Here is an 18,218-nt window from a genome sequence, read left to right as displayed (position 1 = left end):
ATAAAACAATAATAGATGAATATCAACACGTGGAATAAATCAATAATAGATGACTATCAGCATGTGGAATAAAGCAATAAAAGATGAATATCTGCATGTACAATAAACAATAATAGATGAATGTCAGCATGTGGAATAAAGCAATAATAGATGACAATCAGCATGTGGAATAAAAGCAATTAAAGATGAATATCAGCATGTACATTAAAACAATAATAGATGAATGTCAGCATGTACAAAACAACAATAAAAGATGAATATCAGCAAGTACAATAAAACAATAATAGCTTAATATCAGCATGTACAATAAAACAATAATAGATGAATGTCAACATGTGGAATAAAACAATAAAAGATGAATATCAACATGTACAATAAAGCAATAATAGATGAATATCAACATGTACAATAAAGCAATAATAGATGAATATCAACATGTGGAATAAAACAATAATAGATGAATATCAACATGTACAATAAAGCAATAATAGATGAGTGTCAACATGTACAATAAAGCAATAATAGATGAATATCAACATGTACAATAAAGCAATAATAGATGAATATCAACATGTACAATAAAGCAATAATAGATGAATATCAACATGTGGAATAAAACAATAATAGATGAATATCAACATGTACAATAAAGCAATAATAGATGAGTGTCAACATGTACAATAAAGCAATAATAGATGAATGTCAACATGTGGAATAAAACAATAATAGATGAATATCAGCATGTACAATAAAACAATAATAGATGAATATCAACATGTACAATAAAACAATAATAGATGAATATCAACATGTACAATAAAACAATAATAGCTGAATATCAGCATGTACACACAAAAAACAATAACAGATGAATATAAGCATGTACACACAAAAAACAATAACAGATGAATATCAGCATGTACAATAAAACAATAAAAGATGAATGTCAACATGTGGAATAAAACGATAATAGATGAATATCCGCATATGCAATTAAACAATAATAGCTGAATATCAGCATGTACAATAAAACAATAATAGATAAATATCACCAATTGCTCTCTCGGACACGGAACCGGCGTGAAACAGTAATAGTAGACTAACATATAGTCTCTGAAATGAACATATCGTACAGAAAAAAACAGTTGTTCAGTTTCTTAATAAAAATCTAATAAAAAGGGAGCCCAGTGATTCTCTTCATTTTCAACCTGATACTGCAGTAATCTAGACTTGCCAAACATTATAGACTTGCATGGGCTGTAGTTGATATAAATGTATCAGGGTCTGTAAGACAGACTACAGTAATAGTTGAGTATCAGCATGTGTTATCAAACAGTGACGTTTTATTAGAGATAGTGAGCAAATATTGTTTAACGACACATTTTAAAGGAGACTATGCCCTGCCATCTGATGCCCTTTTGGTCCAGGCGTTGTCATTAGTGATGTCAAATGATGTCAAACTGACGCATTGTGCGCGTGTACTGGTTTTACCTGTTGGACATATGCATCACAACTTTGGACATTACAGACATACCAAGCTAATCGTGGTGGGACATCCTATCAGAAGCAGATTGTGGAAAGAAAGGCGACTAAATAAATGTCCATAATCATAAACAATCTCTACCAAAAGCAGAGTCCACTGTACGATTCCCCCTATATCATAAGAATGTGTTCATATATCACAAATAGTGATGTTATCAGGTGTTCGCGAAAAGGGGGGTGTACTGTCACATATATATATATCATTAATACATTGCTCCTCGTACTATCACATGGATGTCATTATTATATTGCTTCTACTACTATCACATGGATATCATTAATATATTGCTCCTCGCACTATCACATGGATATCATTATTATATTGCTCATAGTACTATCACATGGCTATCATTATTATATTGCTTCTACTACTATCACATGGATATCATTAATATATTGCTCCTGGTACTATCACATGGATATCATTAATATATTGCTCCTCGTACCAGCACATGGATATCATTAATATATTGCTCCTCGTACTGTCACATGGATATCATTAACATATTGTTCCTCGTACTATCACATGGATATCATTATTATATTGTTCCTCGTACTATCACATGGATATCATTAATATATTGCTCCTCGTACCAGCACATGGATATCATTATTATATTGTTCCTCGTACTATCACATGGATATCATTAATATATTGCTCCTCGTACCAGCACATGGATATCATTAATATATTGCTCCTCGTACTGTCACATGGATATCATTAATATATTGCTCCTCGTACCATCACATGGATATCATTAATATATTGCTCCTCGTACTGTCACATGGATATCATTAATATATTGCTCCTCGTACCATCACATGGATATCATTAATATATTGTTCCTCGTACTGTCACATGGATATCATTAATATATTGCTCCTCGTACCATCACATGGATATCATTAATATATTGTTCCTCGTACTGTCATATATATATATATATATATAATTAATATATTGCTCCTCGTACCATCACATGGATATCATTAATATATTGCTCCTCGTACTATCACATGGATATCATTAATATATTGCTCCTCGTACTGTCACATGGATATCATTAATATATTGTTCCTCGTACTGTCACATTGATATCATTATTATATTGTTCCTCGTACCATCATATGGACATCATTAATATATTTCTCCTCGTGCTATCACATGGATATCATTAATATATTGCTCCTCGTACCATCGAGTAGTACCGTGATCGGTGGCCAATCCGTTAAGTAAACATAACAGAAATCATGATGTACAAATGGTGAATCACGTTACCAGAACCTGCATGTATTTATTGTAGGTACAAACATAATCATTATTTTTACTTCTTACCTTCACTATTACCTTCCCCTCTGAAGGAGGTATCAATTCCAATATCCACCACAGGTAACAGGACGGGTGCCGCCATCTTCACGCATTCAGCGTTGGCAATGCCCGTTGTTGACAAAGTCAGTCATGAGAACGACATGACTCTGTATGAAGTACTTTCTCCTAGATGGGGTGGGGGTCGTTCTGTGCCAAAGCCCTTATCAGTAATATAGTAAACAGATTAAAACAGTTTTCAAAAGTAGATCCAGTTATAAGGACACTTCAGCCAATATATACTGTCATTCCAGAAGCGGCGTCTTGACCAAATCTCTTGCACACACAACATTGACCCTTAGAGGCTATACTATTGACCCACAGAGGCTATACCATTGACCCACAGAGGGTATACCATTGACCTATAGAGGGTATACCATTGACCTACAGGGTATTTTCTGTAGTTTAGAGACCGACCATTTGATAGTTTGGGGTGAGGTCTTTGTTATTTGTTAAAAAATTATTTGTTTGTTAAAATAAAAAACATACTGAAAAAATAATTAGGTTAATAAATATATATTTGCTGTACATGCTTGATGTCCTGAAAACAGTTGTGAGTTGTGAAAAAAGACAATTGGTCGGTTTCCCCTTTTACAAAGTAATGGGTACAATGTGTGAAGCCCGTTTCTGGTGTCCCCCGCCGTGATATTGCTGGGATATTGCTAAAAGCGGCGTAAAACCGAACTCACTCACTCATTCACAAAGTAAGATATCTTGAAGCAGTGAACGCATTAAACCCGGGATTCAGAGGGTAAGGTGCATGTCCTAGTACCCCATAAAGTGGCATTGGTGATTTACACCTAAGGGAGCTGAGAATGAAACCAGTGCACACTGATCCATTCGGCGGCATAATGATATATTTCTTTGAATGTTCTTTAGATGTACGGGGCGGTCGGGTAGCCTAGTGGTTAAAGCGTTCGCTCGTCACGCCAGAGACCCGGGCTCAATTCCCGACATGGGTACAATGTGGGAAGCCCATTTCTGGTGTCCCCTACCGTGATATTGCTGGAATATTGCTAAAAGCGGCGTAAAACCATATTCACTCACTCACTCACGCACTTTAGATGTACATTTCTTAAATTGTACATATCCACACATCATGATCATGTCATCACTTCTAAGCATGTGGGGCGGTGGGGTAGCCCACTGGTTAAAGCGTTCGCTCGTCACGCCGAAGACCCGGGTTCGATTCCTCTCATGTGTCAAGGTCATTTCTGGTGTCGATTCCCCACATGGGTACAATACATGAAGTCCATTTCTGGTGTCCCCCGCCGTAATATTGCTGGAATATTGCTAAAAGCGGATTAAAACCAAACTCACTAATTGGTTCACTTCTGATCATGTGGCTAACCTACAAATACATTATCACAGTATACCAAATAGTTACGAAACTATTGCATATTGTAAAATATGCAGAACATTCTTCTACCCGATTCAATTCAGCCCTGAACATGGGTTATACAACCTACAGCGGGCTCTACAAGAGTGGGGTATTGTTAATATTGGCACGGTGTAAATATAAGCACGGGCACAACGACTGACAATATTTAATGATGACATGGCGTGTCAATAGCGGGTGCTGGCGGTGTTAACAGCCTTCCGACACCTACGTGGTATAAAGTTTCAGAGATGCTTGACAATCTCATTAAACATGCCCAGTGGAGGGTTGTTTGATTGGGGTTTATAGCGAACTACAGGAGATAAATATGACACGCGGCATGCGTGTAATGAGTGTGACAATACACGGGTGTGAGTTATTATCATCGCTATTTAATACTGATTCATATATAATCATGATATAATCGCACAACTGAATGTTTTCTGGCACATGCTGATATTCATCTAGTATTGTTTTATTGCACATACTGATATTCATCTAGTATTTTTTTATTGCACATGCTGATATTCATCTAGTATTATTTTCTGGCACATGCTGATATTCATCTAGTTTTGTTTTATTGCATATGCTGATATTCTTCTAGTATTGTTTTATTGCACATGCTGATACTCATCTAGTATTTATTTTCTGGCACATGCTGATATTCATCTAGTATTGTTTTATTGCACATGCTGATATTCATCTATTATTGTTTTATTGCACATACTGATATTCATCTAGTATTGTTTTATTGCACATGCTGATATTCATCTCTTATTGTTTTATTGCACATGCTGATATTCATCTAGTATTGTTTTATTTCATATGCTGATATTCATCTAGTATTGTTTTATTGCATATGCTGATATTCATCTCTTATTTTTTATTGCACATGCTGATACTCATCTAGTGTTGTTTTCTGGCACATGCTGATATTCATCTAGTATTGTTTAATTGCACATGCTGATATTCATCTAGTATTGTTTTATTGCATATGCTGATATTTATCTAGTATTGATTTCTGGCACATGCTGATATTCTTCTTTTATTGTTTAATTGCACATGCTGATATTCATCTAGTATTGTTTTATTGCATAATTATGCTGATATTCATCTATTATTGTTTAATTGCATATGCTGATATTCATCTCTTATTGTTTCATTGCACATGCTGATACTCATCTTGTATTGTTTTATTGCACATGCTGATATTCATCTATTATTGTTTTATTGCACATGCAGATATTCATCTTTTATTGTTTCATTGGATATGTTTTATTTACACCGTTTTAGCAACATTTCTGCAATATCACAGCTGGAGATACCACAATGACCTTCAGATTTACACACGATGGGAATCGAACCTTGCGCTCAGCTTTAAGAGGATGAAACAAGGACGGGTCGGCTCGGAGTCAGACCCGTCAGGTCTAAACATGTCGGGGAACTTTTTATACAGATTATATCACACTTATCAGACATATCTGTCAACTATATATCTCTTCCACTTACAAGTTTTGGGCTTGTGCCATGCTCAACTACACTGTAACACGTACGGCTGGAATGAAATCGATTTTTCAAACTCCAAGGGCAATCTTGCAACATGAGCAAGTCTGTGACTCAAGATGAATTTTTCCCCTTGTTTGTTCTTCCTTTACCTACATCCTGCGCAAAATGAGCTTTTTCCACACTCCGTTTACCTACACCTGAAGACAGTCAGATTGTCATGTTCCATGATAACTAAGAGCGGCAAAACCATCTCCACGCTGTAAACAATATGTCTGGATCCCAAACACAAGCCTAAGTGCGTTCCTTGTCCCACAAGTTGAGGCGTTAGTTTAGGGTCTGAAGGTGGGAAAGGCCCGTACCACCCCTACCCAGATTGTTGACATCACCATCTTGTCAAAATTGTACTTTTGTTTATTTTTATATTTTTATATTAATTGTACCAAGTTCGTTTGAAGTCCTAGGGTATATGTGTTATGCAAGTGCCTGTGAATCTGAATCAAATTTCAATATATAAACTATACAAATACGGATAAAACGAACTCAAATGGACCCCTAAGTTTTGTTCGTTATAACCATAGCTCGTTATACGGATATATACAGCATATATACTGCAAATGGAAGGTACCAAAAACAGTTCGTTATATCCGTCAGTTCGTTATAAGCGTGTTCGTTATAAACGTAGTTTACTGTATGTATATTATTCATCTTATCCACATTGGCTAAATGCCCAATGCTATGCACTTTATTTAAACGTGTTTATATTTTAAGCATGTTTAGGTTATGAGGATAATACACAAAGATGTTTTGTCGTAAACATGTTTAGTTCATGGGGATGTTGTGTTTAGGCGGTGAAACGATACCTTATTTCATGTGTGTAGACCCAAAACGTGTTTAGATAGAACACAACAAATATGTATTCCGTTTAGAATTTAAACACATCCCTAAACATGTTTAGATCTAAACACGCTTTATGTGTTTACATTCTGAACACATGTGTTACAGTGTATTCATAGGGGGCACGGGTGGCCCAGTCGTCTAAGGCGCCGAGATTCGCTGTGCATAGTTGTGTCCCTTTGGCAAGCCAGAAACCTATGATTGTGGGTTCGAATGCCGGTTCGCCCCGATTATGTTTCTAGGTTTTTCAGCACCATACCCGTGCTCGTGGGTTTCACCGAAGTGGTAAACGTCTGAGACCTGCGTCACTTCGGGCTTTCCTCCCACATTAAGCTGAAACGCCGTGATATAACTGGAATACTGTTAAAAGCGGCGTTAAACCCAACTCACTCACTGGAAAGGAAATGGTAAGGACTCCATACATACATACATACATACATACATACATACATACATACATACATACATACATACATACATACATACATACATACATACATACATACATACATACATACATACATACATACATACATACATACATACATACATATCTTATAAAAAGTATAATAAATAAATAACCAATATTTGTTACAAATAAAATCAAACATAAACGGCCCAAGAGTTCAGGAAAAATTTAACATTAGCCTTGTTGCCCCCCCACGACTGATCTGATAAATACAGCTCCACTTTGATAAGGTTAAATTATATTTAAATGGAATGACATATCAGATTATGCCTGTCAAAGTTGAGTAGTATTTATCACGGCACGAAACAAATGCACGGACGTTTCCTTTCCTTATGTAATGGCGTTGAACACAGGGACAAGAAAAGCAAACGAAGTATTTGTATTTCCATCAAGCTTCCTAACGCCTCTTAACGCATGCGTCCCAATTGCCGTCATGCGCATATTGACACGCCGGTATTGTATGCGCAGTCGTTGATTACGTCTGGCCCTCAATCTCCGTGTACACGTGGCGGGCAGTGGGACGGACGCAAGGTGCGCGGGGATCTCCGCGGCTCCCGGGGCAGCTGGCGGTCCGTGGGGGGACGGCAGAGTGGTGATCGGGGGAGGGAACACAAGAGATGATCAGGTCATGTTTAAGACGACCTTGAGGGCAAGGGTAACGTCTGACGCCACACTGAGATAACACAACTTAACTCTGCCAAAACTAATTTTGTGAAGAAAAGGATAAAGTTTTCTTGGAAGTATTACAGGTTAAATATGTATATGAATAAACCCATTGGCATATTTACGATTTGATTTTTAAAAAAGCAAATTAAATAACATATTCAACTTGTTTTGTTCAACATTTTTTTTAATTTTAAAGCTACTAAAGCTAAAGTTGAACCAGAATGAAACAGTAATTATTTCATATCAATTATTTTTTTCAATTTCCCATATACATGTACATATACAGCAATAAGTGTCATGTACATCGCAGAGTATTCGATAGAATACTAAAATTTCTCTTTGAATTTGTCTAAAGAGTGGTCTCTTCTTTTTTCTACTCATTTTGTATGTAAATTGTTTTGCTACAAAACTATAGTATTCAACGGATTATTATTTTTACCTTTAAAGCCAAATATAATATTTTCCTGAGTAAACCTTATTTATCCTTCACCAATGGTATTTAGCCATACTGACTTTTCTTTCCATATATTTTGAACATATTCTCATAATAAATGCATTTTGCATGATTGAGAGTCCATATATTTTATCTTGTATAAGCACATATTTGTTGGCATGATCTGTTGTATTATTTTGCACTCAACCATCTCATTTACAGTAATCCAATCAGTTTTTTCATATTTCTTACCCATTGTTTACCCACACTTCTTGGCCATGACTTTGAACAAAAACATTATTTAGTAGGCATGGTAAAACATCTTTCTTTCTTTTTGGTTTCCAATAATGTTAATTATGTCAAAAGGAAGATTGGGGTATTCACTGACTATGCATGGGAAGGTATTCTTCGTTTCTTACAGTATCTAGCAGTGGATGTTCTAATACTTTTAAATTCAATAAAATTACATTTTATATTAAATCTTTAAGGCGACCTTGAGGGCAAGGGTAACGTCTGACATGACACTGAGAAAATACAACTTACGCTCCGCCAAAACCAATTTGTAAAGAAAAGGATAAAATTTTCTTGGAAGCATTTCAGGTTAAATATGTATGTGATATAAACCCATTGGCATATTTACGATTTGATTAACATATTCAACTTGTTTTGTTCAACATTTTTAATTTTAAAGCTACTAAATTATAAATCGTGAGTTTTTTAACCAGAATGAAACAGTTATTATTTCATATCAATTTGAATTTTTTTAATTTCCCATATACATGTATATATACAGCCATAAGTGTCATATACATTGCAGAGTATTCGATAGAATTCTAAAATTTCTCTTTGAATTTGTCTAATGAGTGGTCTTTTCTTTTTGTCTACTCATTTTGTATGTAAATTGTTTTGCTACAAAACTATAGTATTCAAAGGATTATTATTTTTACCTTTAAAGCCAAATATTATATTTTCCTGAGTAAACCTTATTTTTCCTTCGCTAATGATAAGCCATACTGACATGTCTCCAACATATTTGCATTCACATAATAAATGCATACTTGTTTTATCTGAACTCTCGCAAAAGGTGCAGGATGGAGAGTCGATATATTTTATCTTGTATAAGAACATATTTGTTGTCATGATACGTTGTATCATTTTGCACTTAACCATCTCATGTTTACACTTGTGGTGCATCTATATGCCATAAGATTTACAGTAATCCAATCAGTTTCTTCATATTTCTTACCCATTATTTTTTCCCACACTTCTTGGCCATAAGAAAAACATTATTTAGTAGGGATTGGTAAAACGTCTTACTTCCTTTTTGGTTTCCAATAATTTTGATTATGTCAAAAGGAACATTGGCAATTCACTGACTATGCATGGGAAATGTATTCTCCGTTTCTTACAGAATCTAGCAGTGTACGTTCTAATACTTTCAAATTCAATAAAATTACATTTTTTTATTAAATGTTTAAGACGACCTTGAGGGCAAGGGTAACGTTTCACGCCACACTGAGAAAATACAACTTACGCTCCGCCAAAACTAATTTTGTAAAGAAAAGGATAAAGTTTCTTGGAAAGATTACAGGTTAAATACTAGCATGTATATGATACAAACCCATTGGCATAATTACGATTTTATTTTATTTTTAAACAAGTTGAATAACATATTTAACTTGTTTTGTTCAACATGTTAAAGCTACTAAAGTATAAATCGTGTTTATTTGAGTTGTCGAACCAGAATGAAACAATTATTATTTTCATATCACTTTTATGCTGTCTACAGTACAGTGACAGATAATCCCAAACTCTCATTAATGCCATACTATGTGTACGTAATTGACAGGATAAGCAGTAACTTCATTTGCAATGAAAGCCGATAACACTGATGACCTTTGCTTTCGCCAATAGAAAGCTGAATCCGTTTTATTTTATTCCAACTTTTTGGGGGCCAGTTTGAGTGATGCAACTTTTAACAGGAATCCATTTGAATGATGGATGGATGGATGGATGGATGAATGATGGATGGATGGATGGGTGGATGGATGGATGGATGGATGGAAGGAGGGGTGGATGACTTTCTACCAATGCCCGATCGGCACTTCCAAAATATATAGATGGAAGGCATTCGTCACCACTCGCCCCTTTCCGTAACCTGCAAGAAGACTCGTCCCCCTATCGATGAATGTTATGTGCGAAAATACGACAAACCAATCAGAATGCGCGCATGATTTCAAGTTCTTCGTCAAAGAATTTTTGATTTTACTTATGTCTTGCATCTATAAATATACCCACGACACAGTTACATGTGTTCAATCATACTGTATAATTCCGCATGTCCCGATGTGCTTTAAATTGCACCTGAAATATATATAATATATGGGGAAATACATGTCAACCAGTTGACAATTGTTTTAGGTATGCCCGTTTGCGCTAAGACTGAACCCGGTCGCAAAAATGGCCATGAGAGGGGCACGAGTCGCTATTCGGCTTGTCCCGGAATAACACGAGTTGGTCACGAATGAGATGGAAGGGAGACAATTCTAATAACCTTTGTCCTTTGCAGGATTATTCCCCCTTATCATAACCGGCCAACAGACGGCGCAAAGATGTGAACAAGATGTGAACGGCTGCACGGCGGAGTTTTCATTAGCGCAGCAAGTACAGTCTCAATCCGGCTTCAACCTCTCCGCTATATGCAGGTATAATAGTTTTATACATGTGTAGTAATGTCTGTGTGACAGTGTAAAAATGCGTCTGCTCAGGTAGGATTAGTAGGAATTGTTTGAGATAGTATAATTGTTACGTCGCTTTTAATAATATGCCAGCTTTCTCGGAGAAAGTTTCGGAGATTCGAACCGAGTCAACCAAATGTGGCCTTTCCACCAACTATAAACATCTAAGATCTGCATCACGTCAAACCGTACTCCCATATTAACCTGTCACGCCATGATATAACGTCAATTCGATTCAAAGAGGAGTTACCCCAGTGAAGATCCGGATTAATTAGAACTGGTCTTCAGCAACCCATGCTTGTGGTAAGAGGCGACTAACGGGATCAGGTGGTGAGGCTCGCCGACTTGGTTAATTCATGTCATCGTGTCCGAGTTGATGCTCGTGATGCCAATCACGGGTTCGTCTGATTATTACAGACCGCCGTCATATAGATGGAATATTGCTGATTGTGGCGTAAAAACAAACAAACAAACAAATCTTGTCTCATGCTTTTATCTTCATATATGTATCTGTGATTCTCCTTTGTTCAACAGCATTGTGGATGAATTCATGACGTGCGTCAACACAGTTCTAGCTCCTTGTGACGTCATTACGAAGAACACGCTGAGAAGCGCCATTGACCAGTTGATAGGAATCTACACCAATCCTCCCTATGGCTGCACACTAAGTAGGTTCTAGGCTTACTATTGCCACGGCTGTCAACCATGGTAGTCAAGTTCGGAGATCACAGCTATCAATAATAAATACAAGCGACAAAACCCTTTTCCATGCCCATGAGAAATCTCTGCCAAAAACAGTCGATTGTACGATTCCGACTACATCGCGAGCATGCGTTAATGAATCATTGTCAAGATACTTTTAAATCAACAGTACTGTAATTACATAATTAATATATGTTATAGTACCAGATAATTATAACTGTTAATTATGGAATATACTCAGCTTAATCTCGCTTCGAAAAATCCGGTTTGTAGTTTCAATAATCACCCATTTTTTAGATTCTGTGGTTAGGTGATCTTGGTGATTTTATGAGCGCTTCCAGTGGTGCTATTTTCGCATTCCACAAGTCAAGCAACAGTTTAACGACAATGGCAGTGATAGTGTAATTTGCACAATTATCTGTTGTATGGAGCTATTCCTATTTCGATGTCTCCTCTGGCCTATGCAATCTCAGCATTTATTTTGCGTTCCTATGATACCGCATTCCTACAAGTTGAAGATGATTTAATTTTGTATTCCACTTTGGTTTTCTGGCATCAATAGTTTCCCAATACGGGGGCACGTGTGGCCAAGTCGTCTAAGGCGCCGCGGTTCGCTGTGAAGAGTTAAGCTCATTGGGCACGCCAGAAGCCTATGATTGTGGGTTCGAATTCCGGTTCGCCCCGATTTTGTTTCTAGGTTTGTCAGCACCATACCCGTGCTCGTGGGTTTCACCAGAGTGGTAAACGTCTGAGACCTGCATCACTTTCCTCCCACATTAAGCTAACACGTGATATAACTGGAATACTGTTACCAGGGGCGAAAAACCCGACTCACTCACTAGTTTCCCATATCAAACCGATATACATTTATGAGTCATGAGAAGTCATATAAACCATATAGACATATAGGAATATAACTATCACGATATACGAGGGTTGATAACTTCCGAGCCTCCCAAAGAAAGCATTACGTCACAGCGGACAATTTGCTCTTCTGACTAAAGTTTGTGTGGATATACATTATGTAATGCCCACGTCAAAAGATTTTAATAAACAACAATTCCTTCAATGTAAGGCCCAGAACTTATCAATCTACCCTCGAATATCGCCAGTTTAGTTGTTAAATGAATAGTTAATGCGTAAAGACCCGTGAATACCGGGGTAGAATAGGTCTTCAGCAACCCATGCTTGCCTTCAAAGGCGACTATGCTTATCGTAAGAGGCGACTAACGGGATCGGGTGGTCAGGCTCGCTGACTTGGTTGATGCATGTCATCGATCCAAATTGCGTTGATCAATGCTCATGATATCAACTACTGGATTGTCTGGTCCAGACTCGATTATTTACAGACTGCCGTCATATAGCTGGACTATTGCTGAGTGCGGCGTTAAACAACAAACAAACAAACAAACAGCTTATCTGATTTCAATGATATTTTCGTTGGTTTCTCAGTTCACATTAGATTTTTTTTATTTTATATGTTGTATTGATCAAGGGATACGTAACGTTTTGAATTATTTTGTTCCTAGATTTCGCGGAAACGTTCGAGTACGGCAACTGCAGCCAGCAGGTGACGCAATGTGCCTTTTTCAAATATGCCGCAGAGGAACTAAAGGACAATGCGACAGAGGCGTGCAAGTGAGATTTTACGGACGCTTCCAGTTATTGCTGATTTTGCCCTCGATTGTAAACATGAGCTGTCATCACTATATGTGCTCCTTGTTTGACAGGTTTTATTCACAGTTTGGTTAACGGATCCCAGAATCCAACTTTCACAAATGTGGAATAAAATAAAACTTTTGAGCTCCTTCCAATTTTCTTATCTGGTTACCATGGTGTTTGACTCCTGCATACTTAAGGAACTGATAGTACCATACCAGTATGCACGTTCTCTTCGATCAAAAGATCAACATCTGTCAGTGGTGCCAAAGTCACGTACCAAAACATGTGACGATAGGTCATTTCATCATGCTGGCCCATTGTTATGGAACAGCCTGCCACAAGAAATCCGAGAAACAGAAAATCTGACAAACTTTGAAAAGACACTCAAAACCTGTCTCTTCCAGACAGCCTTTGACTAGATCAATCATGATCTAGGCCCATTTGTTCAGTCTGTATTAAAAAATGTGCTATACAAAAACTTAATTTAATTTAGTTAATTTATTGCTGAGTCGAATAAATTTTATGTTTTGAAAATAATTTAGTTTGATTTGTTTTCGTACAATCCTGCCCTGAAGTTCACAAACTTTACAGAAAACACTGTTTGACTAACACTATGTGTATTCTCGTTATCATTTCGATTGTACATATTTTATTTCAAGTGTTGTCGTTCTGAATTAATCTTAAATCATATAAATCATAAAAGCAATGGAAAAGCTTTAGATGCAAACAGCGGCAAAGACATGCTTGTTAGCGTGAGTTGATGTGAGTGATTTTACTGCTGCTTCTAGAGAGTTTGACGGCTTCGTGGAGTGCATGGAGCTGAACACTACGACCTGTGTGGGCGCAGAACAGACGGAGATTGTCCAGTCCATCCAGAACACCACCAACACCTTCAACCAGTGTCCGTATGCCTGTAACAGACGTGAGTAATGCTGTAACATATGCGAGTAATGCTGTAACAGATGCGAGTAATGCCTGTAACAGATGCGAGTAATGCCTGTAACAGATGCGAGTAATGCCTGTAACAGATGCGAGTAATGCCTGTAACAGATGCGAGTGATGCTGTAACAGATGCGAGTAATGCTGTAACAGATGCGAGTAATGCTGTAACAGATGCGAGTAATGCATGTAACAGATGCGAGTAATGCCTGTAACAGATGCGAGTAATGCATGTAACAGACGCGAGTAATGCCTGTAACAGATGCGAGTAATGCCTGTAACAGGTGCGAGTAATGTTTGTAACAGATGCGAGTAATACTGTAACTGATGCGAGTAATGTATGTAACAGATGCGAGTAATGTATGTAACAGATGCGAGTAATGCTGTAACAGATGCGAATAATGCATGTAACAGATGCGAGTAATACTGTAACAGATGCGAGTAATGTCTGGAACAGATGCGAATAATGTAACATATGTTAGTAGTGTATGTAACAAATGTTTAGTCATGTATGTAACAAATGCGAGTAATGCATGTAACATAAGCACATACGGATATAGTACGTACTTTGAAGCGAGTGCATACATTATCCCAACCAACAAGATATACAGGGTAAGCCACACCTCTGTTACACTGTCTCTCTGTCTATTTCAGCTGATCTTGTTTGTACCACAGTCACAGCGACCACAAGTAAGTTCAGCTTTTGGGGGATCTTATCTCAAAATATAATAAATTCAAATCAATATTTTGTAAAAATATTATTTCACTCAATTTGAATAATTTAAACAAAATATTAATGTAATCGTTTGTTTATCTGGATCTTCGTGTATCACAATTAACACAATGTTTACTTTAAGTGTACTCCTTCATGCATGTCAGCTTTTAAAATTAAATTCGAATTTGAGTATTAGCTACGACCCATATAATTATGTACGTTATTATCAAATATCAAATACCTGTTTTCTATTACAGCGCCAGCACCAGGTATTGCCCTCCTTCTATACACTAGCTTAGTGGCATGCCCTCTTAACGTTGTAGATATCTACTGTAGCGTCTAGAGCATAGCACTCTGTTAGTGATGATGTTCAATTAGCATAGCATCTATGCTCGCTTGAGAAGACTCTTTTATGCATGATTGTCGTACTTCTGTCGGCTAGTCCATCTTCTATTTACATACATGCCAACACGTGTCACCAAAAACACCAACTTTCACTGAAAATATATTTGGCACTCTTAAAACCTGATGCCCTAGTTCAAGGAAGTGTATAGCGAAAGAGCCGACTGACGAGGATTGGGTGGTTAAAATGTGTGCCCTGACCGATTGTGTGTCATCGTGCCTGTACGGTAGCGAGGCTCAGTGACGTGCTTTCGTGCCCGGACGTCGTGGTCCGTTGCTCATAATATCAACCATTCGTTTGCTTGGCCCAGACTCGATTGTTTTCGGACTGTCGTGATATAGCTGGAATAGTGCTGACCGAGACGTAAAAACAATATTCGCTCACTCCCTCGTAACTATGACAACACAGCAAAGATTGCTTGTGTCCAGGAACAAGTGTTGAATTAGTATCATTTAAGTTGAAAACTCTGTGCCGAATTCTACATCACTGCCTTGCAGGCATATATGCATCTTCCCGAGGCAAAGCCGGTTAACTGATTCTAGAAATGTAGTTTCCACCCTTGCGAACTAGGCTGAAATTTCGGGCTCGATCGTAGCGCCACCAGTGGCTATTACGAGTTATGCACCTTCTATGTCCCTCCTATTGACCAATCAGATTCCGCCTCTCATTCCACGTGTATTTGCTTCAAACAACATGGCGGCGCCCAGTGAAGACGATGAGATCTATAATCAAGATCTATATTGTAATAAAACGGGTCTTACTTCACGAAGTGCACCAAAACACGTGAGCACCTTGATAAAAAAAACATGAAAAGTTTTGAAAAATATCCGTTTACGCCCAGTTGACGGTACACATGTTTTGTAAATCCTGCAATCGACCGAAATCTGTACGGTAGTCGCCATGTTGTTTACGAACCGGATGTCGATTTCGTTGCACGATTTTGATTGGACTATGCATAGACTCATCAGTCCAGCCAAAACACAATTCAGAAATTCCAGTCCAGTTCGGCAAGGGTGGAAACTGGATTAGCCAGTTAATTCCCTTGACTCGGGAAGACGGTATATATGAATCAGTAATCATTTGAATGTAATATCTAATCAAGATCTGACTCAAACCTTGTATATTAAACCAGTTTGTATTAGAGCTGCGTGATATCCCCAAGTATATTTATATAACAGTTTAGTACCAATATAGGATTGTTATACAACTGAAAAAAACATTTATATCATGATTGAATATATGCTTCATCCTGTTAGCATCAAAAGCAGTGGATGATCCACTTCTGTATTCAAGGTCGACGACATATACTAACACACAACATACTCATCTGTGATGAAAACTAACATCAGCATTGCATATCACAGTATAGCATGTTCTACAATACTAATATCTTGAATTAAACAAATTGTAGGATAATACAATTTAGTAACGCCGCTCGGTGTTAACACAGAGATAACACCGACGTGGTCAAGCTGCATACCCTTTATCAACATCTGGGTCCTTGGGGGTAGCCTGATGGGTCAGGCACTTGCTGGACACACTGAAAATCCGGGTTTAATTCCCAATAAAGCACAATGTGTGAAACCCATTCCTGGTGTCACCTAACAATGACATGGTTGGTATATTGTTAAAAGCGGCGTAAAATCATATTCACTCACTCACTCACTTTTCAGCTCTTTTCACCGTAAGCGTCTTAGCAACTCCAGTCATGTCCAGTATGGCTATTTCGGACCTCGATATGTCCGAGTATTCCGAATACCCCATCACGCCATCTGAAGTGTTCTACAATCCATCCGATGTCCTCTCTATGTACACGGCCGATTTGTCGGAGTTCTACAACTCTGACGCAACTTCCGGTACAACGTTTCCGAACGCCATCTTGGAATCTGAGTTTCCATCCGAGTCCGATTATGCGGGGGCGTCCGATGTGGCAGTGGCTGCTACAGAAACACAAACGTCAATGACAACATCGCAAATATCAACACGCACGTCATCAACATCTTCAACCGTGTCTCAAACAACGTTAACCTCCCGTACGACTCCACCGTCGACTTCAAACAGTCCCGACGGTACGACGACTACATCGCCACCAACAACGTCTTCTACGACAGGGCAAGACACGGCTAAGCCAACATCCCATGAGACAAAGAGGTCGGACAAAACATCAACGTCTTCAGGTAAATGACGAGATCCAATGTGCCTGCAGTGCTGGATGTGAGGTTGTTGTTGAGATCATGCTAAAAGGAATGGGTCACGTTCATCTCATACAAGGTCTGGTTACCAATATGGTGGAATATGGTTGGGTGAGGCTAAAACCCGTGTTAATGTATTCAGAATGTCAGACTCAGTGCCTGGTGTTCTAGAAATAACATGTATGGTATATAACCGTCTTGTAATTGGGGGCGAGTCGTCTAAGGCGCCGCGATTCGCTGTGCAGAGTTGCGTCCCTTGGGCACGCCAAAAACCAATGATTGTGGGTTCGAATCCCGGTTCGCCCCGATTATGTTTCTTGGTTTGTCAGCACCATACCCGTTCTCGTGGGTTTCACCGAAGTGGTAAACGTCTGAGACCTGCATCACTTCGGGCTTTCCTCCCACATTAAGCTGACACGCCGCTGTATAACTGTAATACTGTTAAAAGCGGCGTTAAACCCAACTCACTCACTCACTCTTGTAATTGTGTGTTGTGGCCCAATGATCAAAGGCGCTGCGAGATGCTGCAAGTTGCATCAGCTGTGTCAGGATTCAGTGCTCGTGGGTTCGAATCCCAAATTCGCCCACGCTCTGATATACAGTAAACTACGGT

At 38.1% G+C, this 18,218-nt stretch overlaps 1 protein-coding gene across 4 annotated transcripts in view; it reads left to right on the top strand.

Annotated features, from left to right (window-relative positions):
• Nucleotides 1–18,218, top strand: part of LOC124120737 (integumentary mucin C.1-like) — a 36,238-nt gene that overhangs the window by 15,890 nt on the left and 2,130 nt on the right. For 2 of the 4 annotated variants that reach the window (XM_048386578.1, XM_048386576.1), the window contains exons 2-8: nt 10,824–10,959; nt 11,527–11,660; nt 13,224–13,332; nt 14,145–14,278; nt 14,950–14,985; nt 15,268–15,279; nt 17,087–17,590. In XM_048386578.1, coding sequence (XP_048242535.1) covers nt 11,543–11,660; nt 13,224–13,332; nt 14,145–14,278; nt 14,950–14,985; nt 15,268–15,279; nt 17,087–17,590 — 913 coding nt within the window. In that variant the 5' untranslated portion in view covers nt 10,824–10,959; nt 11,527–11,542. The remainder of the gene's footprint in view (nt 1–10,823; nt 10,960–11,526; nt 11,661–13,223; nt 13,333–14,144; nt 14,279–14,949; nt 14,986–15,267; nt 15,280–17,086; nt 17,591–18,218) is intronic. The other 2 variants (XM_048386577.1, XM_046483619.2) reach the window with 2 other exon arrangements.

This window comes from Haliotis rufescens, unplaced genomic scaffold (assembly GCF_023055435.1).
Source record: "Haliotis rufescens isolate VD_foot unplaced genomic scaffold, xgHalRufe1.0.p SCAF_6, whole genome shotgun sequence".
In the NCBI taxonomy this organism is placed as follows: Eukaryota; Metazoa; Mollusca; class Gastropoda; order Lepetellida; family Haliotidae; genus Haliotis; species Haliotis rufescens.
This window is presented reverse-complemented; position numbering and strand designations above follow the sequence as displayed.